Below are 26,891 nucleotides of genomic sequence, written 5' to 3'. Positions count from 1 at the left end.
AAACAGATGCGTTCAGGTCAGCTTTCTCGAAAATTGTGGGGATCTAGCAAGCGGCTCAGCCAGATTTCAGCTGGAGAAACTGAATATAATACTCAAGATTCCAAGTGATTACTATTTCCATCTTCTGTCATGGATAACTGAAACTTGATTTATTGCTTTGTCACTTTAACCACATCTCTCAACTATCTGAATGTTTCAAGGCTTTTATCACTGAAAATCATTTAGGGATTATCAAAATTGAATATGCAATGTGTATAAAGACATAGGTTGTATTATTAGCCACTTTAAAAATTTCTGGTTAGTATTAAATCCAGTTGTATTGACTATTGGTCTACACTAAGGTGGATTTGAGAAAATACATTTGAATTAGATTTGTGGTTCATTCCTAAAGATCATTAGATCCATTAAAAAAAAAAACTTCTAAAAAATAAAGAAATACCATATGATTCCCTTATTATTCCAAACAACAAAATTTAAGGTATTTCTAATAAAATAGTACAGATGATGGGACAGTTGAGAGACATGGCTTTTAATATATTCTTTAGTTAATCATTTTCCTATTTACTGACCACCATATTTAAAAATATATCAGTTTATTTATGGAACTCCTGATTGGAGGTAATATTTTAAAGGCATCTGTTGCACACTTAGATTTTCAAAACTCAGTGTAAATTCCAGGTTTTCATGATAAGTTGACTATAAGACTATTGAAACCGGTACATTGGGTCATTCCACTACTGCTAGCATATTACTAATGAGAACTTATTGAAATGTATTATTATATGCTTAAATAATAAAGGTTGAGTAGGAATAAGAGAAGCTGAGATATATTTTGCAGGTGTATTTCATTAGTAATATAATTAAGGAAAAATGCTGATTATGATTTTGACAGTTGGATCCTTTAAGTAGCATAGTTTATTATCTGCAAAGTTCAAAATTTCTTGGTTTATTCTTTACTAAGCAAATACTGTGTTTCCCCAATAATTAGAAGTGTTAGCAATGATACCCAAATACATTAACATTTTTACCTAGAACTTCCATGTGATTGATACATGAATTAAAAAGATAATGCATCATTAAAGTAGTCACTTAGACATAGTAATTGTTAAAGACACGTTTCTATTTCATGTTATGTATAACTTTTAAGATTATAATTAATTTTATTATACATAGTTAAGTGTTACATTATGTTTTACTGTTCGAAATTTTAAAGTAAAATGCTGATAAATTTATTTTGGAATTCAAAGTGGTTGATAAGCCTAGTGCTTTTATAAGGTCATCCTTTTGAGTTAGGTCAGAGAGCTTTTACAACTACAAGTGTCCTTAATCTGAGATACCACGGGTTTGGGGTAATTTATGAATCCCCTGAAATTGTGTGGAAATTCTGTGTGTTAACTGCAGTTTTTTTTTCAGGAGTGAGTGAGTGTGTGGCTTTCATAAAGGGGTTTCTGATCAGAAGGGGGAAAAAAGATAATAATAGCTTCTTATAAAATAATATTCCTTTTTATTCCACAAATCATAGATTTCCTTACAGCCAATTCTCTTCTCCATGGAATCTTTGAGAACCTTTCCCTCTGCAATTCTTCTGTTGCCCCCAGTATCTATTACCCTTTTCTTTATAATTCTGTGAATGAGTAAAAAATTTATGAGAAGTAAAGGATTCTGTTTAGGGAAGCTTTTTGAATAGATATGATCTGTTCAAGTCAGGACTAATAAAAATTTGTAGAAGAATTTTCTTTACAATTATTTAAAATCCTCTGTTTTATTCAGTGAAAACAAAAACAAAAAACCATGTTTTAGATAAGTAACACTGAAACAAACTGGTGCAGCAAGTATAAAATAGAGCACATATAAATGTGAAGATTTCCTTTTTAAGGGTTTCAGGAATTTGTGATGAAAATGTCTCAAATCAGTAAAGATAATTATGATTTATTGAATTTATTGCTTCTATTTATTTCATTTTATTTTTTCTATTACATTTTTTAGAAGGCTTCAAGTCAGCAAAACCAACATGATTGATTTGGGGTATTTTAAATGTTAATTTTTAAAAAAACTTTTCTGAATCAAAACTTTGGAAATTTTTCTTTTGCTTACTTATCCATTGACTGTGGTATAGTGTTGCCTTCTTTATTTTAAGGTTACTTAATAATGGTTTTAGAATTATTTTGGAAAGTTACAAAGAAGTTTAACTGAAATTATTAGGGAAAAATTCCTAAATTTATGATGTTTTAAAATTACCAGGGAAAAATTCCTAAATTTATGGTGTTTTACTTTGCTGCTTTTTAGATTGAAGAACCAAACAAGCAGTATTCATTTTATATCACAAATAGAAGACCCTTTGTTCACAGTAAAATAAATATCCTACCTAGACTAACAATAGATGTTTAGAGCTATGGAATTCTTCCTTATATTACTTTTTCCAAAAAAGTGAAAACCAAAAATGTAGGATTTTGGGGAAAATCTGATAATACTAGCAACAGTCTAAAGGACTGGAAGTTAACTTTATCTATTAAACAAATAACGTAGAACCATTAGTTGAATAATATAAACCTCTTTTAAACAGTGTAGCCCACTGAATTACTTCAAAAAATGACCAGATAAAATCACTGAAAAGATATACTTTGGGGATTCTGGTGTATTTAGATGTTATCCATAGAAACGGTTTCTGCTTATATAATGGGAGAAGTGAACAACAGTGTGATGAAAATGGAATAACAAGTAGACATTTCAGTTGATAAATACAGTATCTCAACTTGGCTGCTATGAAGTTTGTTGTCTAAAGAAACTTTCATCTGCTTTTGTTTCTTGACACTGGTAATAATGATGGAAATAAAAATCTCAGCATCCTGTGATAGGAAGAGATTTATACTAAAATAATAATTTTACTTTTAGAAAGTGAGATTTAAAATATTAAAGCATATAATACCTGTGTTCATTTAGAAAATAAAGCAAATTTTCAACTCTCCAATCAGTATTCTGTCATTACTTAGATAAAATTGGAGGAGAGAAGGAAAAATAGATCAGGGCATGGGAATTAGAAAAGTATATAAAAATAAAGCTTGTCCAATTGGTTTAAAATCTTTTTAAGCCTAGGAAGCTTGTGTCAGCTATTATTAAGTGTCTATCTATTAACTTCCATTAGGTCACAGTGGTTTTTTTTTTAGGTCACAGCCTTTTGTCAGAGAGAAAAATGCCAGATATTCATGTGTCATCAGCAAGAAACATCAGTGAGGCTTCCTTTTTTTCTGTTAGGCGTACAACAATTATCCTTAAGAGACTGGTATTGAAAGTTACTTTTACATTTCTGAAGCAATAAGTGTACCCTCATAATTAATTAGAATTCAGATTTGAAAGTTAAATCTTAAGCTAAGATTTTTTTTTATATTTTACTTGAATAGGAGTAAGCAGATAAAATTTTAACTTGAATACCAGATTTTTATTTAATGATGATCGACACATGGCCTTTGTCCTGAAGTGTATTTTATATTGTGACCAAAGAAATCACTCATGAAAATCTTCTAGTTAAATTTAAAGAGGTTAACTCCTTTTATATATTTACTTTCACGAAATGAGTAGCATTGTCTTTATCACCTTTCCAATGAAAAGATGCAAGTACATGGACTATATTAAACATAAATATTAGATAATATGTACTATCATAGGCTATGTGTACGAGTGAGTGAAGGTTGGTCTCTTCAAATACATCAGTAAATTTGTCTTCCATTAATTCTTAAACCTGTCTGTAGGATGTAATTTTTGATATAAGAAATGAAATAAATTATTTTTCTTTTCTAAATCTAATCCTTTGTTTTCCTCTATCAGCCAGACTCCTAGCTTGTCCTAATTTACTGTTCCTTTCATCCACTGACTCTGTTCTTTCCCAGTAAGTAGCCAATCTTAAATATTTATCACTCTCAACAAATATCCACTCTCAGTATTCTTTTTTGCCTAATTCGTTTATCGTATGTACCCACCATTTGCTTTGCTTTAAATTTGATCCCATCCAGAACATTGTTCTGAAGAGTTTTTCTGTATCAGAGTCCTGGTGGTGCTTTTTCTGATGACATTGTTGCAACAACAGTACAGTGTTACCAGTCATCATTTCAATATTGTTAAAATGTTGGCCACAACTTTAGTTCTTTAATTTGAATCCAGCATTTTCTAAGCCAATGTTTCTTCATTGAGATTGTAGATCAGACTTGTCCATGAAGATAGATAGATAGACAGACACACACACACACACACACACACACACACACAGAAGTTTAGGCACTGTTCTGGACTTTCTGAATCTCTTGGTACAAAAAAAAATTATCCCAGAATTTATATATTGTCTTAAAATATTTTCTGCTATAGAAATTATATCCATCCATTTTTAGGAATCATTGCATATTCACAGGCTTATATGAAACTAGGTTTAATCATTGTCCTTGGAAACATTTTGTCTAAAATTTGCTTGGAATGGCTTTCCTATCTTCATTTTGCTTGCCACCACAACAACCAAATTTCCTTTTCAGTTGCATCATTCTTATAATTTTCTTCAAACCTGTCATATTTGAATATTCTAACTAATAGTGGTTCCAACAAAAAAGATATGCTGTTTGCTTATATTAGTTCCTAGTGACTGTTAGTGAATATTTTTGCATATTTGAATTTGGTAACATTTTCAAGTATCAATAAAAAGCATGATTTACAAAATGCTAGGTTTAAAAATACAATTGGATCTCTTATAGCCTTAAAGGAAATGATATAATTTTTCTAATTAAAAAGCATTGGGTATATATATTCCCTAAGTACTTCTGATGACTTTATGGAAATAATCTTTAATTTTTTTCATATAAAAAGTCCTAGTATTTCAGAAAATAAAGCATTGACATTTAAGATATTTAGGCATATATTGGAAACAATGCAATTTTCTACATTAAAAATATAAGGCCATCCTAGATATAGGAGTTACATGATTTTCTTCAGTATAAGAACCTGTGTAAAAGTGGCTATATTATACATTTTTTGGTTAGATTGTATAAATCATCAGACATATCTTAGGTTATCTCACTGATATTTGTTACATGTGGGTGATTCTAAACAGGATTTTGACCTATGAAGCAAATGGCTGTAGTAAAAAATAAAAGGACAGAAATCAACTGCGTTTACTTTTGTCTTAATGCCTATAATCTTAAGAACTGAAAATTCAAAGGAACAAGTAGAAAGTTACTAATCTAACATTTGTTTTCTGTGGTATAGTTTTAATGTTCCTTGGAAACTTACTTTGTAAATATTACCATAATAACACTAACAACAGCACAGTTACGTCATTGAAAGAATTACCCATTCGGTTTTCAAAGTTGACTATTAATGGAGTTTGGGGTGTGTTTGTTTGTGTGTTTTCACTTATAATATAATGGCTGTCACATTATTTAAAATTTATAACTATTTTTGAACATACAAAATGATTATCTCCTTATTCCAATGTAGCATTGTAATTTGAGAACAAAAAACAAGTTAGGATTTAGGTAGGGTTGAAAAATAAAATTATATTTTGTTGTTTTAAATAAAAACTTTAAAAGTCTTATTCCAAGTGGACGTTTTAAAATTTTATTTTGGCAATAATATCTTTCAACTTAATATGTATTAAAACCAGAGGTTCTCTGATAGCCAGTGTATTAACTAGGTAATATTAAAATGCTATTTTTTTATGTTCCTTCCCTTGGAAATATTTCCCACACCATCCAAGCAATGTGTTTTAAGACTTAGGGGGCTCAACCTACAAATTCAACATATGCACATCTTGCATTTTGAAGGAAAAGAACTTATCTGTGATGCTGCCATTTTGCTCTTCAGAATGCTAAAATTATATTAATCAATAAATACTTCAGAAAATGGTTCTGGTAAGGAGATACCAGTTGTCACACTTAACTGAAAAAATTCAGCCTCTTAATTTTTTATATAGGGATTAAAGAGAATAACTATTTCTTCTTCTGGGGTTTTGATTGCTTTTTTAAATATTTATAATAGTGTCTACCTTTTTCCAAAATTATGGCATATTACAGCAAAGATCTTACTATCAAAGATCTTTTACATTTTAGACTTTTTCTTCCATATTCTGCATTTTACTGTTTTCTGTGATTCAGAAATACTATCACCAAAAATATCTTTGGATACTGTTTATTTTATAGTTAGCTTTATGTAAGAAAAACTTACAAAACTGTATGGCTGCTCTGTTGTCTTCAGAAACTCTTGAGTATGGCTTTCTTTTCCCCAGTTGTACGCTTTTTATATAGTTGGAGTAAAACAATTAGCAAAAAGTAAGCAGAGATCTAGCTAGACAGTCCTTTTCTATCAGATGCTTTGCTACAGAAATGAATCGATTAAGACAGAAAACTATCAAACATATATGTTTGTCTCTTACGTCAGTTTTTCTGGAACCCAGATTAAACAGGAACATTTCAGTGTTATCACAGATGGTGACAGTGACTTGAATGCATATATATGCACATAAAGGAGGATAGCTGAAAATTCGGAATTACTTGTTTAAAAAAAAAACACTTGCAAATTGTGCTGCTACTTAAATATTTAAGGAATTCAGAAAGTTGTGTAGTTATCATAAAATGGTCCTTCTCATTTATATTACTGGAATTGACCATGAGAAAGAATATCAAGCCTTATTTATATCTAATTATTGACTGCAAACTGTGACTCAATATTTGTATGCCAAAAAAAGTGGTCTTAAAGTTGAGAAAATTTTAGATTTAATAAAAATGTGTAAATTTTGATTAGTCTTCTCATTAAAATGAAGTTACTGTTAATTTGGTGCAATACATTCTTTGCTTCCTCGTCCTTTTAAGATTAAATATATAAGTTGTATATTTTATTTTGTTACATTGAGTGCTGTTTTAAAATTTTTCAGTGTGTATATATGAGCTAATATTTGTTTCTGTATAGCATGATTGAAGATAATTGAGAATTTTGCACTTTTTTTAGTCCTTTGGAAATTTGTATTCTAACAGCTTTTAAGAATGTACATTTATTTTGTACATAATACATTAGCTTTGTGTATTAAATGGGTTTAAATCAAATAAAAAAATGATGTTACTTTCTTCAGTTTATCTGTAATTGTCACTTCATGGTCTGATTAGAACTTAGCCATGGCTAAATTATTTGGGCAAGGGATTGAATACAGTTTTTGTTAAGCAGTAATCACTGCTTCTTTCGTTGAGAATCTCTTCTGTAGTCCTATGTGTACAAGATAAAGATTATGTTAATTGACCAGTTTTTGTCATACATAAAACATATTAAGCCTTTGGTTATAAATCTCCCTAGAAACATAGTTACGTTTTCCTCCCTCGGTTAATGATCATAAGAGATTTCCATTTGTAGTTAAATAATACATTGAGCTGAGTTTTTTAAAACTTTTATTTCCTTTCATATAATTAAAATCTTTTATTCATCAACTTTTGACAGTCTAAATGTTGACCTAATTCTCCTGTGTTTGTTAGGGTTAATAAAATTTAATCCATAATAAAACAGAATTCTAAGCTCTGTTCTAGTACTTTTTTAGTAGTTTAAGGTTTTTAGTACTTTTGTTTCTAGATCTAGAGTAACGACACAACAGAAATGAACATTAACCTTTTTGTAGCCTAATACCATCTTTGCATGATACTACACTTTTAGTCACAGGACAAAGCCATGTTATTTAAAGGCTTAATTAAGGCTGCCTTGGGACACCTGGGCCGCTCAGTCCATTGAGTCCAACTTCGGCTCAGGTCATGATCTCATGGTTCGTGGGTTCGAGCCCCGCCTCTGGCTTTTTGCTGACACCTTGGAGCCTGGAGCCTGCTTCAGATTCTGTGTCTCCCTCTCTCTCTGTCCCCTCCCCTGTTCATGCTCTCTCTCTCTCAAAAATAAATAAACATTAAAAAAAAATAGTAAGACTGCCTTGCTTCTCTGAAAGAAGTCAATAATGCCATACCAAGCATCAAACAGATGTATTTATTTTATGCAATTATACTGGAGTTATATTTTCTCACTATGTATCATTCATTTGATGAGAAATTAAACCATTTTTTGAAATGTTTATTTTTGAGACAGAGAGAGACAGAGCATGAACGGGGGAGGGCCAGAGAGAGAGGGAGACACAGAATCCGAAGCAGGCTCCAGGCTCTGAGCTGTCAGCACAGAGCCCAATGCGGGGCTGGTAACTCACAGACCACAAGATCATGACCTGAGCCGAAGTCGGACGCTCAACCGACTGAGCCACCCAGGCGCCCCTAAACCATTTTTTGAAACCTTTTATTATGAAATTTTTTTACTACTTTTTTCACTACTAAACATATTAGAATAATTTTGACAGTCTATTCAATACTTGTAAAACTCTTTACCTCACAGTATGTTTGGTGCATTTTCTAAAGTTGTGTCAGGGGCACCTAGCTGGCTCAGTTGGTTAAGCATCTGACTGGCTCAGGTCATGATCTCATGGTTCATGGGGTCGAGCCCTGTGTCAGGCTCTTTGCTGACAGCTCTGAGCCTGGAGCCTGCTTCGGATTCTGGGTCTCCCTATCTCATTCAAAAATGAATAAACATTTTAAAATTAAAAAAACAACAACAACAACAATAGAAAGTGTCCCTTCAAAAGTGGTTCAATTGTAACTTTGCAGAAATTGGAGAGTGAGAGGAAGGCCTCAAAAAATTTGTGAATTAGCATTTTTCATGATCTAGTGATAGAAACTTCTTTTTTGAAAGTAAGTGCCTTCTTACAGTATTCAACTTTAACTTACGTCCCAAATCATTTAACAAATCATGGATTCTCAAGTGTGCCTGGGTGGCTCAGTCAGTTAAGTGTCTGACTCTTGACTTCAGCTCAGGTCATGATCTCACAGTTTGTGGGTTTGAGCCCTGCATTGGGCTCTGTGCTGACAGTGTGGAGCCTGCTTGGGATTCTCTCTCTCTTCCCCTCCCCTGTTGGCACACTCTCTGTCAGAATAAATTTTCAAAAAATCATGGATTCTCAGAAGAAAATAGTGTGCCAAGTCATTCCTATGCATATGGCATGATGATTAAAGAGAAGTAAAGATGGGTTTAGTTATTTAACCTAGAACAATAGTTGCAGAATCCTATTTAAGCATCTTTAGTCAGAATACTTAAAGCGACATCACAGAGGCATTTACATATGGGAAAACACATAAGAATGTGTTTAATGAGAACTTGAACAGTGTCAAACAGGTTGAAAATGGACATTGACAGCTTAAAAACTATCAGAATTTACATCTGAAAGGGAGTATGTGGGTCATAAGGAACTTTTATTTGAGAAGACAATCTAAATTTTCATTAAAACCCAAAATCATTTTGAGAGGTTGTGTTATATGCAAATACTTTTGTTTTCCCATACTGACTAAATGAATAGTGAGAATATTAACTAACAGTCTTATTAATTAGAGCCATAGTCACATGGGGAGATTTATCCAGGTACAGGCTTTCTCCAGATGGTGTTACCGTGATGAACTTGTGATGGTTTGGGAATCGGCGCTATCACTATCCTAAAGAAAATCAAACTTGGGAATGCTAATTGACACAAGTTCACAAGAGTGACCTATATAAGTTACAGTGCAAATTAATTTATAATGCAGTGTTTTCTAGTGGTTTCCTTCCTAAGACAACCTCATTTTTTTTTTATTTTTGAGAGAAAGATTGTGCGCCCAAGTGGTGGAGGGACAGAGAGAGAGGACTCAGAGGATCCCAAGCAGGCTTTCCAGCAATAGAGGTCAGCCCAATGAGGGGCTCGAACTCACAAGCCTTGAGATCATGACCCGAGCTGAAGTCGGATGCTCAACTAACTGAGCCACCCAGGCATCCCAAGACAACCCTCATTCTTTAATTTCTCATAGTTGTCTTACATACTGTTAACAGATCCTAATGTACTAAGGTCACTACTATTTTTTTAAGTATATTGAAATGGGAAATTTTGATCTACCCATCAATATTGGTCAAGATTCTCAGATATTATCATATGTCTTTAATAGAATGGGATCCAGTGAAAGAGCTCAGGTCTGGAACAAAAGATCTGGCTTCAATTTACATTTCTCCTATAAAGTACCTCTATGACTTAGAGTAAGACACTTAAACCTATCTGGTTTTAGTTATTTCATGTGTAAAATAGAGTGTTAATGATGTTTAGGGATCAAATGAAATAACATTAAAGGATCAGAGGTAAGAAACACACTATTAGAGGGCACCGGGCTGGCTCAGTTGGAAGAGCTTGTAACTCATGGTCTTCGGGTCATGAGTTTGAGCCCCATATTTGGGTGTAGATATTACTAAAAAAGTAAATTAAAAAAAAGTCAGAACAAGAAAATAAGGGATCATTGACTGCCCTGTGAGTGTAAATTGTAAGTCCAGCACATCATTAATCAGAGCAGACACAGGCAATCATCTGAAGGATGTGTGATGAGATGTAGTAGGATGCTTGTTAGGTAAGCTGTGATTCATAACATCATAAACCAAAAAAATTTTTTTAAAGAAATACACTGTTGTAATACATAATTTTAATTTCACTTTAATGAAAGTAGGCCAAATGACATACTGGTTGTAGGGATCCAGATTATTGTGCTATATATGTTAAAGTGTTAGGTAACAAGCATGGAATTCTTCATAAAAATGTACCAAAAGATTAATAATAAGTTATACACTATTAAGGGAATATATGATACATATAATGTTATGGCAACACAGACTAAAATAAAGAGACAAATCTTATTCAAGGAGATCAGTTGCTTAGATAATCTGACACAAAAGAGAAATTACTTCCTTGGCAAGGAGTAACCTTTTTTTTAGTAAGAGAGGCGAAGTAAGTTTCTTTGAAGTGAATAGCTAATACCCTGAATCTAATTACTATAAAATAGTACTTAACTGATAGATATTCTTTAAGTTGTGTCATTTTATTTAAAGGTCATTATACTATATTCCTGTTGGTGCTATAACAAATTGGCACAAATTTAGTGGTTTAAAACAACATAAATTCACTTTTACAATTCTGGAGGTCAGAAGTTAGAAATCAGTTTCAGTGATTCAGTTCAGTTTGTTTCTGACTTTTCTTGTGTCCTTCCTATTAGGACTATTGTGATTATGTTGAGCCCACATGAATAATCCAACTTGATCTTTCCATTTCAAGAGATTTAGTTTAATCACCTCTGCAAAGTGTATTTTACCATGTAAAATAACATTTACAAATTCCAGAGATTAGGATGTGGACATATTTGGGTGCCATTATTCAGCCTGATACACTAATGAATGTGGAAAATAGTACACAGCAGTTATGCATTCTTTTCTTTTTTGCTACCTGAGCCAAATTATTCCCTACTCTCTGAACAAAGAAAATTTCTCCAATTGAAAAGAATTTAAAAATTATCCTTTGTATGTATTATGCCTCAATAAACTTGAAAAAAAATTTTTTTTAATTTTTATTTTTTGAGAGAGAGAGAGAGAGTGCGAGCAGGGGAGGGGCAGAGAAAGAGGGAGACACAGAATCCGAAGCAGGCTCCAGGCTCTGAGCTGTCGGCACAGAGCCTGACGTGGGCCTGAACCCACGAACTGTGAGATCATGACCTGAACTGAAGTCGGACGCTTAACCGACTGAGCCACCCAGGTGCCCCTGAAAAGATTATATTTAAAAAAATCTATCCAAGAAATACTATGACCCAAGATAAGCTAATTTGGCATTACTGCCAGGAAAACACTGCCAGGAACAAAAGATGTGAAATCTTGATTATAAAAACAGAGATACTGCTGAAATGAAAAATTAACTTTATAAAACAAATAATTTCTGAATTATGTGTCTATATTTTATTTTGTATCCAAACACACTAGACCATTCTAGAATACCTAGGCATGTGCAATAACTAAGTTCACCTATCTTTGTTAGTTTATTGACTTTCAATCATAAAAACCATAGTTTACACATATTTTAAATTTGACATTATGAAGGTATAATTTTAGGGCAGAAAGATAGAATATCACTTATGTAACAGTTTGTTAACTTCCTTTGTGAGTTCTAAAGTATTTTGACATGTCAACAAAATCCATACCAACATTCCCATCTCCCTAAATCTGTAGATTTCTTTCCCCTACAGCAGGGACCCACAAGCTTTTTCTGTTAAAGGACCAGATAATATTTTAGGCTTTGAGAGCCATGTGGTCTCTATCACAACTATTCAGTTCTGCCATTGTGGCATGAAAGCAGCCATAGACAATACATAAATAAATGAGCATAGCTGTCTTCCCATAAAACTTTATTTACAAAAACAGATGGGGCCCCAATTCCTTAGTTTGCTGACTCCCTGCCAGGAAATATCTGGCATCTCAACTTGAATGACTGTTGGCCAGTATTCAATCCAGGCTTCAGTTAACCAAACAAGCACATTCAGATCCAATATCAGGTGCTCAATGTAACACTAAAATCTCAAAGCCTGAATGAATGAAACCATATAAGTATACTTGCCCTTCCTAGCCTTTATATTTTATTCTTTTTAAACAGACATGCCTAGAATCCACCTATGTTCTCTCTGACACAAATTAACAAGGCCTTACTGTTTGTTTGATGTAGTGTTCTGCTCCAGGTTCAGACAAAAGGGGGTGCATTGTGTGTACAGAATTTTATTTTTATTATTTTTTAAAATATGCAACACTTCATGAATTTGCATGTCATCCTTGCTTAAGGGCCATGCTAATCTTCTCTATCATTCCAATTTTAGTATATGTGCTGCTGAAGTGAGCACTGTGTGTAGAGAATTTTAAAGAATAATAAACCAACTATATGTCTTCTTTTTATTATCACCATGTGCTGGAAATTATAAAAATGTCAGTAATAAATTCCTCCATTCTGCTGGGGGTGCTCCACCACTAGCCTCTTTTTGTTGAAATGCCACTGTTAGGTTATTTCCTCTAGGAACTGAGTAGGCATTTCTCTTTGTGGGCCATGAGGAGTTTAACTCTCTCTATAAGCCTGGAGATAATGAGGGGATATGGGAGTTCCTCCGGATAAAAGGCAATCTCTTGTGATGTAACTGACCCAAGAGAAATTTCTAAAAGACTTTTATGTGATGAAAAGATGCTCAACATCACTCATCATCAGTGAAATACAAATCAAAACCACAATGAGATACCACCTCACACCAGTAAGAATGGCTAAAATTAACAACTCAGGCAACAACAGAGGCTGGTGAGGATGTGGAGAAAGAGGATCTGTTTTGCACTGCTGGTGGGAATGCAAACTGCTGCAGCCACTCTGGGAAACAGAATGGAGGTTCCTCAAAAAGTTAAAAATAGAGAGATTCCACCTACACCTGCCTAAATAACCCAGAAAACCGCCAGAGGATTAGCAGAACGGAGTCTCTGGAGCCAAGCGCAGACGAGAGGCCCACGGAAGAGGGTAGGAAGGGCGGCGAGGCGGTGCGCGCTCCACGGACTGGCGGGAGGGAGCCGGGGCGGAGGGGCGGCTCGCCGGCCAAGCAGAGCCCCCGAGTCTGGATGGCAAAAGCGGAGGGGCCGGACGGAGTATGTTCCGAGAGCAAGCGCGACTTAGCGTCTGGGAGGTCATAAGTTAACAGCCCTGCTCGGAAAGCGGGAAGGCTGGAGGACAAAGGGAGGGAGAGCTGCTGAGCCCTCAGTTTGGTGGGGAACAAAGGCGCTCGCCAGTGCCATCTCCCTCGCCCATCCACCACCCAAAATCCCAAAGGGAATGAGTTCCTGCCAGGGAACTTGCTCGCTCCTCCACGCAAAAACCCAACTCTGTGCTTCTGCGGAGCCAAACCTCCGACAGCGGATCTGACTCCCTCCGCTGCCACAGGGCCCCTCCTGAAGTGGATCACCTAAGGAGAAGTGAGCTAAGCCTGCCCCTCCTGCCCCCGTGCACCTTGCCTACCCACCCCAGCTAATACGCCAGATTCCCAGCACCACAAGCCTGGCAGTGTGCAAGTAGCCCAGACGGTCCACGCCACCCCACAGTGAATCCCGCCCCTAGGAGAGGGGAAGAGAAGGCACACGCCAGTCTGACTGTGGCCCCTGCGGTGGGCTGGGGGCAGACATCAGGTCAGACTGCAGCCCCGCCCACCAACTCCAGTTATACACCACAGCACAGGGGAAGTGCCCTGTAGGTCCTCACCACTCCAGGGACTATCCAAAATGACCAAACGGAAGAATTCCCCTCAGAAGAATCTCCAGGAAATAACAACAGCTAATGAACTGATCAAAAAGGATTTAAATAATATAACAGAAAGTGAATTTAGAATAATAGGCATAAAATTAATTGCTGGGCTTGAAAACAGTATAGAGGACAGCAGAGAATCTCTTGCTACAGAGATCAAGGGACTAAGGAACAGTCACGAGGAGCTAAAAGCGCTTTAAACGAAATGCAAAACAAAATGGAAACAACAACAGCTCGGATTGAAGAGGCAGAGGAGAGAATAGGTGAACTAGAAGATAAAGTTATGGAAAAAGAGGAAGCTGAGAAAAAGAGAGATAAAAAAATCCAGGAGTATGAGGGGAAAATTAGAGAACTAAGTGATGCACTAAAAAGAAATAATATACGCATAATTGGTATCCCAGAGGAGGAAGAGAGAGGGAAAGGTCCTGAAGGGGTACTTGAAGAAATAATAGCTGAGAACTTCCCTGAACTGGGGAAGGAAAAAGGCATTGAAATCCAAGAGGCACAGAGAACTCCCTTCAGACGTAACTTGAATCGATCTTCTGCACGACATATCATAGTGAAACTGGCAAAATACAAGGATAAAGAGAAAATTCTGAAAGCAGCAAGGGATAAACGTGCCCTCACATATAAAGGGAGACCTATAAGACTCGTGACTGATCTCTCTTTTGAAACTTGGCAGGCCAGAAAGGCTTGGCACGATATCTTCAGTGTGCTAAACAGAAAAAATATGCAGCCGAGAATCCTTTATCCAGCAAGTCTGTCATTTAGAATAGAAGGAGAGATAAAGGTCTTCCCAAACAAACAAAAACTGAAGGGATTTGTCACCACTAAACCAGCCCTACAAGAGATCCTAAGGGGGATCCTGTGAGACAAAGTATCAGAGACATCACTACAAGCATAAAACATACAGACATCACAATGACTCTAAACCCATATCTTTCTATAATAACACTGAATGTAAATAGATTAAATGCGCCAACCAAAAGACATAGGGTATCAGAATGGATAAAAAAACAAGACCCATCTATTTGCTGTCTACAAGAGACTCATTTTAGATCTGAGGACACCTTTAGATTGAGAGTGAGGAGATGGAGAACTATTTATCATGCTACTGGAAGCCAAAAGAAAGCTGGAGTAGCCATACTTATATCAGACAAACTAGACTTTAAATTAAAGCCTGTAGCAAGAGATGAAGAAGGGCATTATATAATAATTACAGGGTCTATCCATCAGGAAGAGCTAACAATTATAAATGTCTATGCGCTGAATACCGGAGCCCCCAAATATATAAAACAATTACTCATAAACATAAGCAACCTTATTGATAAGAATGTTATTGCAGGGGACTTTAACACTCCACTTACAGAAATGGATAGATCATCTAGACACACGGTCAATAAAGAAACAAGGGCCCTGAATGATATATTGGATCAGATGGACTTGACAGATATATTTAGAAATCTGCATCCCAAAGCAACAGAATATACTTTCTTCTCGAGTGCACATGGAACATTCTCTAAGATAGATCACATACTGGGTCACAAAACAGCCCTTCATAAGTTTACAAGAATTGAAATTATACCATGCATACTTTCAGACCACAATGCTATGAAGCTTGAAATCAACCACAGGAAAAAGTCTGGAAAACCTCCAAAAGCATGGAGGTTAAAGAACACCCTACTAAAGAATGAGTGGGTCAACCAGGCAATTAGAGAAGAAATTAAAAAATATATGGAAGGGGCGCCTGGGTGGCTCAGTCGGTTAAGCCTCCGACTTCGGCTCAGGTCACGATCTCGCGGTATGTGAGTTCGAGCCCCGCGTGGGGCTCTGTGCTGACTGCTCAGAGCCTGGAGCCTGTTTCAGATTCTGTGTCTCCCTCTCTCTCTGACCCTCCCCCGTTCGTGCTCTGTCTCTCTCTGTCTCAAAAATAAATAAACGTTAAAAAAAAATTAAAAATAAATAAAGAAATAAATAAATAAAAATAAAAAATATATGGAAACAAATGAAAATGAAAATACAACAATCCAGACGCTTTGGGATGCAGCAAAGGCAGTCCTGAGAGGAAAATACATCGCAATCCAGGCCTATCTCAAGAAACAAGGAAAATCCCAAATACAAAATCTAACAGCACACCTAAAGGAAATAGAAGCAGAACAGCAAAGGCAGCCTAAACCCAGCAGAAGAAGAGAAATAATAAAGATCAGAGCAGAAATAAACAATATAGAGTCTAAAAAAACAGTAGAGCAGATCAACGAAACCAAGAGTTGGTTTTTTGAAAAAATAAACAAAATTGACAAACCTCTAGCCAGGCTTCTCAAAAAGAAAAGGGAGATGACCCAAACAGATAAAATCATGAATGAAAATGGAATTATTACAACCAATCCCTCAGAGATACAAACAATTATCAGGGAATACTATGAAAAATTATATGCCAACAAATTGGACAACCTGGAAGAAATGGACAAATTCCTAAACACCCACACTCTTCCAAAATTCAATCAGGAGGAAATAGAAAGCTTGAACAGACCCATAACCAGAGAAGAAATTGAATTCGGTTATCAAAAATCTCCCAACAAATAAGAGTCCAGGACCAGATGGCTTCCCAGGGGAGTTCTACCAGACGTTTAAAGCAGAGATAATACCTAACCTTCTCAAGCTATTCCAAGAAATAGAAAGGGAAGGAAAACTTCCAGACTCATTCTATGAAGCCAGCATTACTTTGATTCCTAAACCAGACAGAGACCCAGTAAAAAAAGAGAACTACAGGCCAATACCCCTGATGAATATGGATGCAAAAATTCTCAATAAGATACTAGCAAATCGAATTCAATGGCATATAAAAAGAATTATTCACCATGATCAAGTGGGATTCATTCCTGGGATGCAGGGCTGGTTCAACATTCGCAAATCAATCAACGTGATACATCACATTAACAAAAAAAAAGAGAAGAAACATATGATCCTGTCAATCGATGCAGAAAAGGCCTTTGACAAAATCCAGCACCCTTTCTTAATAAAAACCCTTGAGAAAGTCGGGATAGAAGGAACATACTTAAAGATCATAAAAGCCATTTATGAAAAGCCCACAGCTAACATCATCCTCAACGGGGAAAAACTGAGAGCTTTTTCCCTGAGATCAGGAACACGACAGGGATGCCCACTCTCATCGCTGTTGTTTAACATAGTGCTGGAAGTTCTAGCATCAGCAATCAGACAACAAAAGGAAATCAAAGGCATCAAAATTGGCAAAGATGAAGTCAAGCTTTCACTTTTTGCAGATGACATGATATTATGCATGGAAAATCCGACAGACTCCACCAAAAGTCTGCTAGAACTGATACATGAATTCAGCAAAGTTGCAGGATACAAAATCAATGTACAGAAATCAGTTGCATTCTTATACACTAACAATGAAGCAACAGAAAGACAAAGAAACTGATCCCATTCACAATTGCACCAAGAAGCATAAAATACCTAGGAATAAATCTAACCACAGATGTAAAAGATCTGTATGCTGAAAACTATAGAAAGCTTATGAAGGTAATTGAAGAAGATATAAAGAAATGGAAAGACATTCCCTGCTCATGGATTGGAAGAACAAATATTGTCAAAATGTCAATACTACCCAAAGCTATCTACACATTCAATGCAATCCCAATCAAAATTGCACCAGCATTCTTCTCGAAACCAGAACAAGCAATCCTAAAATTCATATGGAACCACAAAAGGCCCCGAATAGCCAAAGTAATTTTGAAGAAGAAGACCAAAGCAGGAGGCATCACAATCCCAGACTTTAGCCTCTACTACAAAGCTGTCATCATCAAGACAACATGGTATTGGCACAAAAACAGACACATAGACCAATGGAATAGAATAGAAACCCCAGAACTAGACCCACAAACGTATGGCCAACTCATCTTTGACAAAGCAGGAAAGAACATCCAATGGAAAAAAGACAGTCTCTTTAACAAATGGTGCTGGGAGAACTGGACAGCAACATGCAGAAGGTTGAAACTAGACCACTTTCTCACACCATTCACAAAAATAAATTCAAAATGGATAAAGGACCTGAATGTGAGACAGGAAACCATCAAAACCTTAGAGGAGAAAGCAGGAAAAGACCTCTCTGACCTCAGCTGTAGCAATCTCTTACTCGACACATCCCCAAAGGCAAGGGAATTAAAAGCAAAAGTGAATTACTGGGACCTTATGAAGATAAAAAGCTTCTGCACAGCAAAGGAAACAACCAACAAAACTAAAAGGCAACCAACGGAATGGGAAAAGATATTTGCAAATGACATATCGGACAAAGGGCTAGTATCCAAAATCTATAAAGAGCTCACCAAACTCCACACCCGAAAAACAAATAACCCAGTGAAGAAATGGGCAGAAAACATGAATAGACACTTCTCTAAAGAAGACATCCGGATGGCCAACAGGCACATGAAAAGATGTTCAACATCGCTCCTTATCAGGGAAATACAAATCAAAACCACACTCAGATATCACCTCACGCCAGTCAGAGTGGCCAAAATGAACAAATCAGGACACTATAGATGCTGGAGAGGATGTGGAGAAACGGGAACCCTCTTGCACTGTTGGTGGGAATGCAAACTGGTGCAGCCACTCTGGAAAGCAGTGTGGAGGTTCCTCAGAAAATTAAAAATACACCCACCCTATGACCCAGCAATAGCACTGCTAGGAATTTACCCAAGGGATACAGGAGTACTGATGCATAGGGGCACTTGTACCCCAATGTTTATAGCAGCACTCTCAACAATAGCCAAATTATGGAAAGAGCCTAAATGTCCATCAACTGATGAATGGGTAAAGAAATTGTGGTTTATATACACAATGGAATACTACGTGGCAATGAGAAAGAATGAAATATAGCCTTTTGTAGCAACGTGGATGGAACTGGAGAGTGTGATGCTAAGTGAAATAAGCCATACAGAGAAAGACAGATACCATATGGTTTCACTCTTATGTGGATCCTGAGAAACTTAACAGAAGCCCATGGGGGAGGGGAAGGAAAAAAAAAAAAAAGAGGTTAGAGTGGGAGAGAGCCAAACATAAGAGACTGTTAAAAACTGAGAACAAACTGAGGGTTGATGGGGGGTGGGAGGGAGGGGAGGGTGGGTGATGGGTATTGAGGAGGGCACCTTTTGGGATGAGCACTGGGTGTTGTATGGAAACCAATTTGACAATAAACTTCATATATTGAAAAAAAAAAAAAAGTTAAAAATAGAACTACCCTATGACCCAGCAATTGCACTACTAGGTATTATCCAAGGAATATAGGTGTGCTGTTTCAAAGGGGCACATGCACCCCAATGTTTGTAGCAGAGCTATTGATATAATAGCCAAAGTACGGAAAGATCCCACATGTCCATCAACAGATAAATAAAGATGTGGTATATATATACAATGGAGTATTACTCGGCAATCAAAAATAATGAAATCTTGCCATTTGCAACTACGTGGATGGGACTAGAGGGTATTATGCTAAGCGAAAATAGTTAGAGAAAGACAAATATATGACTTCAGACATATGGACTTTAAGATACAAACAGATGGGGGAGCCTGGGTGGTTCAGTCAGTTCAGTGTCCGACTTTGGTTCAGGTCATGATCTCACCGTTCGTGGGCTCGAGCCCCACATCCGACTCTGTGCTGACAGTTCGGAGCCTGGAGCCTGCTTCGGATTCTGTGTCTGCCTCTCTCTCTGCTCCTCCCCTGCTCATATGCTCTCTCTCAAAAATAAATAAAGATTAAAAAAATTTTTTTAAGATACAAAACAGATGAACATAAGGGAAGGGAGGCAAAATTAATATAAAAACGGAGGGGGACAAAACATAAGAGACTCTTACATACAGAGAACAAACTGAGGGTTGCTGTAAGGGTTGTGTTTGGGGGGGATCGGGCTAAATGGGGAAGGGGCATTAAGGAGGAGACTTGGTGGGATGAGCACTGGGTGCTATACATAGGGGATGAATCACTGGAATCTATTCCAGAAATCATTATTGCACTACATGCTAACTAACTTGGATGTAAATTTAAAAATAAATAAAAAATAAAAATAAATGCTCGGTGATAGTCATCACATCACTATGGTATTTAAATTCCTTTTCATACATTTAAAAGAGATACAATAATTTCAAATGTGAATATTTACAATACACTGAAAATTTAATCCTTTTAAGTCAAGATAAAAATTTTAGATGTCAACATCAAAATGTGTGAAAGTATATACATGGTTTCATAAAATATTTTTAGGTAGGGGCACCTGGGTGGCTCAGTTGGTAAAGCCTCCGACTTCGGCTTAGGTTGGTGGGTTCCAGCCTCGCGTCAGCTCTGGGCTGACAGCTCAGAGCCTGAGCCTACTTCGGACTCTGTGTCTCCCTGTCTCTCTGCCTGTCCCCCACTCGAGCTCTGTCTCTGTTTCAAAAATAAATAAAACATTAAAATAAATAAATACATACATACATACTTTTCTCTTTAAAAAAAAGTACAATTTCTGCGAAATAAAATATCAAATAGCAACATTTATATTTGCTATAGATGCCAAAAGCCTTGGCATTTTCAATGAGATGTTTCATGCTTACTCGAGAAGTCATTTATCACAGATGTTCTAAAATGCAATCTCAAATGATTCCACTTACTGAATTGCTGCCTTTGTGTGTGAATGTATGTGTGTCTGTGTGTGTGTGAGAGACACACTTTATACTATGAAAGCTATAAAAACCATACATACTTTGAGTGTGCATTCACTAAATGGAACACCAGTAAGTAATGGCCTTTGCCTTACATTATACATATCAAAACTTCTAAATCACGGCTTGGGTGGCTTGGTTGGTAAGGTGTGGGACTGTTGATTTAAGCTCAGGTCATAATCTCCCAGTACGTGGGACAGAACTCTGGGACTGGGTCCAGGCTGACAGTCTGGAGCCTGCTTAGGATTTTCTCGCTCTCTCTTTCTCTGCCTCTCTCCTGCTCAAGCGCTCTCTCAAAATTAATAAACAAACAAACAAACAAACAAAGCCTTCTGAGTCCTGTGAAAAAGAAGAGGGATCCTAGGATATTTTTATGTTCAGAATAACTAGTGCTAAATACTAACGAGCATTTTGCCAGGAACTGTATTAAGTACTTTCCATAAAATACCTCATTTATTCCAGCAGGCAACTCTGTGTGGTATTATTTCCATTGCTTTATATATAAGGAAATGGAAGCTTAGAAAATTCAATTTTCTGAAACTCTAGCAGAGTCAGGAAATCTTACCATAACTGAACAGTTCGCTGCCTTCAATCACGAGAAAGTGTCAAGGAATCACATGTATTAGCACTTCAAATAAATTATTTTTCGAAACAAGGAACATCTAACGATGCTTGACTCTTAGACACTCCTGTCCAGGTTAGCTTGGGTCAGTGGTTCTCACGGTGTTTAACAGCTTTGTTAAATAAAGCACAGACTTGCGGAATCCCTCTCGCTCCCAGGGTGGGGTAGAGAATCAGAATTCCTAGCAAGTTCCCCGGTGCTGCTGCTGCTGCTCCGGAAGCTACGCCGTAAGAATCTTTGGTTTATGAGTTTTAATCCTAAAACCATTGGGACAAGTGTTGGTCTGGGCAGAGCGATGGTAACTCCTAACGTGTTTCAGAAGCCTAGACTCCACTTTCTCCTGCGACAGGAACCCCCAAATCGTGGGCGTGCCCCAAGGCCTTGTCCGCCGCCAACTCCGCCCTGGGGTGTGGCTCCGGCCCCGCCGCGGGCCTCGGCGCTCCATTGCTCTCCCCGCCAGCCTCGCCTGGCCCCGGCCCCGCCCCCCGGTGGGCCCATTGGCTCGCAACGTCCACCGGGCGCCTCTGCCCTCACGCCCATTCCGCAGAGCTGGCCAGGCTGAGGCGCTGCTGCCGGAGCGCGGGGTGTGAGACGTGGCTCGTTGGCGGAAGAGCCATGTTGGACTTTGCGATCTTCGCCGTTACCTTCCTGTTGGCGTTGGTGGCAGCGGTGCTCTACCTCTATCCGGTAATCGCCGTCTCGGCCTCGGGGTCTCTGACAGCCGCCCCAGCCTCTGTTGCCGCATCCGCGTCGCTCTGCGCGCAGTGGGCCGCAGGGAGCGGGCCTGAGAGGAGGGCTCCCGCTCTCGCTTGTGTTCCCGTTCCCGCATCGCGCAGCTGCAGCTCTCGGGCATGTGACGCCTCGCGGGGTGCGCGCGGGCTGCGCTGGGAGAAGAGCGGAGCGGGCGGCTGGAGGACCCCTCTGGCGCGCACGGCCAAGGACGCGTTGCCGCCTGAGGGCTTAGGGCCGTTCTTCTGGGTTCTGCCTACGTGCTCCCGGCACTTGCCACGCCTCTGTCATAGGCTGCGTGAGCAGTACTTTGGGGTGACTTTTGGGCAGTAATCCTGCCAAACCCAAATTCCATTTTCCAGGGTGTCTGGGAGGAAACTTGAGGGTGCGAGAGTGCTCCACTCCTTTGTCCTTTTCTGAGGATTCTCCTGGATTTTTTTTTTTTTTTTTTTTTTTCCTCCTTCGTGCCCTGCCTTTCGATCAGTCTTTCGGTCTGTTAACGAAATCCAAAGTCCTCACGGCCCAGATCGGTCTTGCTCTTCGCAGGGCCTCGGAAGCAAATGGAGGAGCTGTGGAATGAGCGTTGTGGTGGGTTAGTTCCTGAGCTTGAAGTAGCGACTTTGCGTTAGCTCTGAATCTTGTTCTACTAGACTTACCTGCTTGCCTTTATCAGCCTCAGAGGGTGATTCTGAGAGGGAAAGGAGCTAGTAGATGAGCAATCATCTCTTAACCTGTTTACAAAACACGGTGGTGTTTTCGTGGAAAAAGTTAAGTAGCTGAGCTCCCCAAAACCTCACTGATAATAATGAGGGAACACCTTAAATGTTCAGAGATGGTAAATGGATTAGATTGGAATATTGCAGCTACACAACCTGTAATGTCCTGTATCCTATTTATCTAGAAACTAAAGGTTTAATGACTCCAGATCCTGAGGTTTTTTTGTTTTTTTTTTAATTTTTTAAATGTGTGTTTATTTTTGAGAGGGAGAGACAGCACACCGGGAAGGGCAGAGAGGGGGAAGGGCAGAGAGAGAGAGAGAGAGAGAGAGAAGAGAGGGAGACAGAATCCGAAGCAGGCTCCAGGCTCTGAACTGTCAGCACAGAGCTGGTTGCAGGGCTCGAACCCACCAGCCATGAGATCGTGACCTGAGCCGAAGTTGGACCCTCCAACAACTGAGCCACCCAGGTGCCTCTCCAGATCTTGAATTTTTGATAATCTTTAAATGAGATTGCCCTTTGATTAGTCTATAGGAAGGAGCACTGTTTAGTCTTTCAGCCAAATATGGTTCCATGTACTGGCTATACAGCAGTGAACAAACCAGGCAGAAAATTCATATTCTGGTGAGGGGGAACAGATAATATAAACAAATAACACTAAAATACTAGTATTAAGTATTATGGAGCAAAATAAAGTTGGGAACAGGTAGTGTTATTTTAAGGTAGGATGGTCAGTTTTTTTAAGGAAAAATATTCCAGAGTGGCTGCACCAATTTGCATTCCCACCAACAATGCAAGAGGATTTCTTTCTCTCTACATCCTTGCTAACAGTTGTTATTTCTTGAGTAGAACTATCCTACAATCCAGTAATTGTACTACTGAGTATGTAACAAAAAATGCAAAAACTCTAATTCGAAGGGATACATGCATCCCTATAGAGCATTATTTATAGCAGCCAAATTATGGAAGTGGTGCAAGTGTCCATCCATAGATGAATAAAGAAGATGTGATGTATACTTACAATGGAATATTATTCAACCATAAAAAAGAATGAGATCTTGCCATTTGTAGTGACATGGATAGAGCTAGAGAGTATAATGCTAAGTGAAATAAGTCAGAGAAAGACAAATACCCTATGATTTCATTCATTTTTGGCATTTAAGAAAGAATAAATGAGCAAAGGGGGGAAAAGAGACAAACTAAGAAACAGACTCTTAACTATAGAGAACAAACTGATGGTTATGAGGAGAGGTAGTGGAAGGATGCATGAAATAGGTGATGGGGTTTAAAGAGTGCACTTGTCACGGTGAGCCCCACATGTTGTGTGAAAGTGTTAAATCACTATATTGTACACCTGAAACTAACACGGTATATTAACTATACTGGAATTTAAAATTAAAAATATTAATAAAATAGGATGACCAAGAGGTAAGGAGAAATTGGAAGAGAGACCTGAAGGAGATGAGGGAGGGAGCAAGCCATTCAAGTATCTGAGAAAGCATTCCAGACAAAGAGAATAGCATATGCACATCTTCAGGGGGAAACATCCTAATGTGTTCCAGGAAAACAGAAGACTAGTGTGGCTGGAGTGGAGTAAGAAAGATAAAATCAGAATGATGGGGAGGAAAGGCAGGTTTTTGTTGTAGGCCAGTTTATGGACTTGGCATTCATTCTGAAGTAGGCCACTGGAGGGTTTCAACAGAAGAGTGACATTTTAAATTTAAGGGAGTTAAAAATTTAATATTATTAGTTAAATCTTAAGCAAATCATTTTGACGGATATGTTAAGAATAAACTTGTGGACCTAGGGTAAGGGTAGAAGTAGGCAGGGTAGTTAGGAAGCTGTTAAAATAATTTTGGTGAAATCTGGTGCTAGCTTGATAGCAGAGATGGTGTGGAGGGAAGAGGGGTATGTTTCATTTGGAGCATAGACAATTTAATAGGAGGGAAGGTGGAATATATCGGCATACATGTAGGCAGATGATAGTCATGGTGTGGAAGTTATTTCCTGATTGCTTTCATTTTTTCAATGGAAAAGTAGCAAGATTATCAGGTGGGGATAGGGGATTTAAAGAAAGAAAAGGAGCAGAAGAGCCATCTAGAAGATTACAGAATGATAGACTAGGGAAGTGTGTGATTTCCAGGCAGTTCACTGGAGGTTCATGAAATTAAAATAAGACTAGTCAGCATGGTTGTGTTTCTCTTCAGCTGTGTGGATTCAGGGACAGTTTGTCAGATATTGGATTTAATTAGAATTGGTGTTTTGCTGGGACACCAGGATATAGGGCAAAAGGATACAGGACAAAGGAATGTTTATAATGACGTACCATGGAATCTAAGCTGAGTAAAGTAGAAAATGAATATGTAAGTGGGTGTGTTAAAAGTACTTTTTGGGGTAAAAATAGTTTTTGGAGTGAAGATAATAAAAATAGTTGAGAAGGAAAGATAGGAGGTGCTTGGAGATTTGGATGCTTAATGTTAAAATTCTGGAGATGTTGAAGTTTTTGGTCATGTAAAAATCTAATTTATGGGGACGCCTGGGTGGCTCTGTTGGTTGAGTGTCCAGCTTTGGTTCAGGGCATGATCTCGTGGTTTGTGAGTTCGAGCCCTGCGTTGGGCTCTGCTGACAGCTCAGAGCCTAGAGCCTGCTTCGGGTTCTGTGTCTCCCTCTCTCTCTCTGCCTCTCCTCCATTCACACACTCTCTATCAAAAATAAACGTTAAGAATTTAAAAAAAAAAAATCTAATGTATGACCATGGGAATGAGTTGCTAAGATAGGGTGGAGGCTTGAATAGGGGAGAGATGGGTCAAGGAAAGAGGATAAACTTCTGTAGGTATAGGAGTCTGGGGATGAGAGAAGACCTAAGGTTGGTAGTCCTGGCCTTTGTGTGGTGTCTAATATAAGTAAGGAAAAAGATCATAATAACACTCTGGATAGTCTCAAGGCCAATGGTAGTGGTGAGGCAGTGAAATGGGGAGATTGAAGTTTTGTAGGGTTTTGTCCAGGTGCATACCAATTTTGGGATCCCTCTCATCATTTTAGCTATTTGGGAGATGTGGATGTAGTAAAGAGTGGGAGAGCATTTTACCTGGCATTCTGAGGTTCACTCTTCATTTTTGCGGATGAAATGTGGCATTTGCTATAGGAACCATTTTATCCAGAGGATGCACAGACTTCTAATGCTACCTCTTCCTGTTTGCTGATGGAGTTGTGGAAGCCAGGATTAGGTTAGTGGAGAGGGATTGTATTTAGTATTTCCGCATCGTTAGAGTTTATTCACCCCTGCGTCTCAGTAGTTTTTTCCAAATATTCAACATTTCTGTCATAACACTACTCTGTGAAGGTGTCCAAATATTCAAAGACATCAGTTGCATTTTCTTCAGCATGAAGATACACATTTTGGAGCCATCCATCTTCCTTCCCCAGCTGGTACTGGTTATAGTCTCCTTCAGTTTAGCTCTTGTTCTTTTACTATCACTGTGGGTATTCTCTTCACCTGTGTTATGTACCCTATTTCCTACATGCCTCACAATCCTTTCTTGTTTCACTTGCTATATATGCTGCAGTGCATCATTTTACAGTAGCTTCCTAAGAAAGTGTGCATGGAAAATACATTTTATGAAACCTAGCTTATTTGAAAGGTTCTGTTCTAGCTTTACACTTGAATAATAGTTTGGCTTCGTATTAGATTATAGAATATTTTCCCTTAGAATTATAGGTGCAACCACTCCGCCAGCCTGTTTTTCCTGAATTTGGAATCTTGAGGTTTACTTCCAGAAGGATGGTAATCAGAGGAATAAAGAATCTGTATGCCAACTTTTTAAGAATTGGTTAAGTCTGTGTCTTACCTTATGTCTTATCCAGGCTTTCTGGTTACTGAGTGCAAATCTGATTGCTTTTTTAGGAATCCTCCTTC

The 26,891-nt window shown here is 37.9% G+C and overlaps 2 protein-coding genes, 1 long non-coding RNA gene and 1 other non-coding gene across 6 annotated transcripts in view; 2 read left to right on the top strand and 2 right to left on the bottom strand.

Moving 5' to 3' along the window:
* NBEAL1 (neurobeachin like 1) overlaps window positions 1–7,106 on the top strand; it is a 180,270-nt gene extending 173,164 nt beyond the window's left edge. For both annotated transcript variants that reach the window (XM_078450986.2, XM_078450984.2), the window contains one exon: window positions 7–7,106. In XM_078450986.2, coding sequence (XP_078307112.1) covers window positions 7–108 — 102 coding nt within the window. In that variant the 3' untranslated portion in view covers window positions 109–7,106. The remainder of the gene's footprint in view (window positions 1–6) is intronic.
* Window positions 7,107–12,662: 5,556 nt separating this feature from the next.
* Window positions 12,663–12,767, bottom strand: LOC132673982 (U6 spliceosomal RNA). Its single transcript, XR_009608311.1, has one exon. It is a non-coding gene; the product is annotated as a U6 spliceosomal RNA (small nuclear RNA).
* Window positions 12,768–20,359: 7,592 nt separating this feature from the next.
* On the bottom strand, window positions 20,360–22,105 carry LOC144617132 (uncharacterized). Its single transcript, XR_013557205.2, has 2 exons — window positions 21,474–22,105; window positions 20,360–20,633 (listed from the first exon to the last, which is right to left on the bottom strand). It is a non-coding gene; the product is annotated as an uncharacterized LOC144617132 (long non-coding RNA).
* CYP20A1 (cytochrome P450 family 20 subfamily A member 1) overlaps window positions 22,089–26,891 on the top strand; it is a 79,571-nt gene continuing 74,768 nt past the window's right edge. The window contains exon 1 of one of the 2 annotated variants that reach the window (XM_060623017.3): window positions 22,089–22,217. In XM_060623017.3, the coding sequence (XP_060479000.1) occupies window positions 22,146–22,217 (72 nt within the window). In that variant the 5' untranslated portion in view covers window positions 22,089–22,145. Of the gene's footprint in view, window positions 22,218–22,464; window positions 22,848–26,891 lie in introns of those variants that run through there. The other variant, XM_060623018.3, reaches the window with a different exon arrangement.

The sequence above is a fragment of the Panthera onca genome, chromosome C1 (assembly GCF_046562875.1).
Source record: "Panthera onca isolate mPanOnc1 chromosome C1, mPanOnc1 haplotype 2, whole genome shotgun sequence".
NCBI lineage: Eukaryota > Metazoa > Chordata > Mammalia > Carnivora > Felidae > Panthera > Panthera onca.
This window is presented reverse-complemented; position numbering and strand designations above follow the sequence as displayed.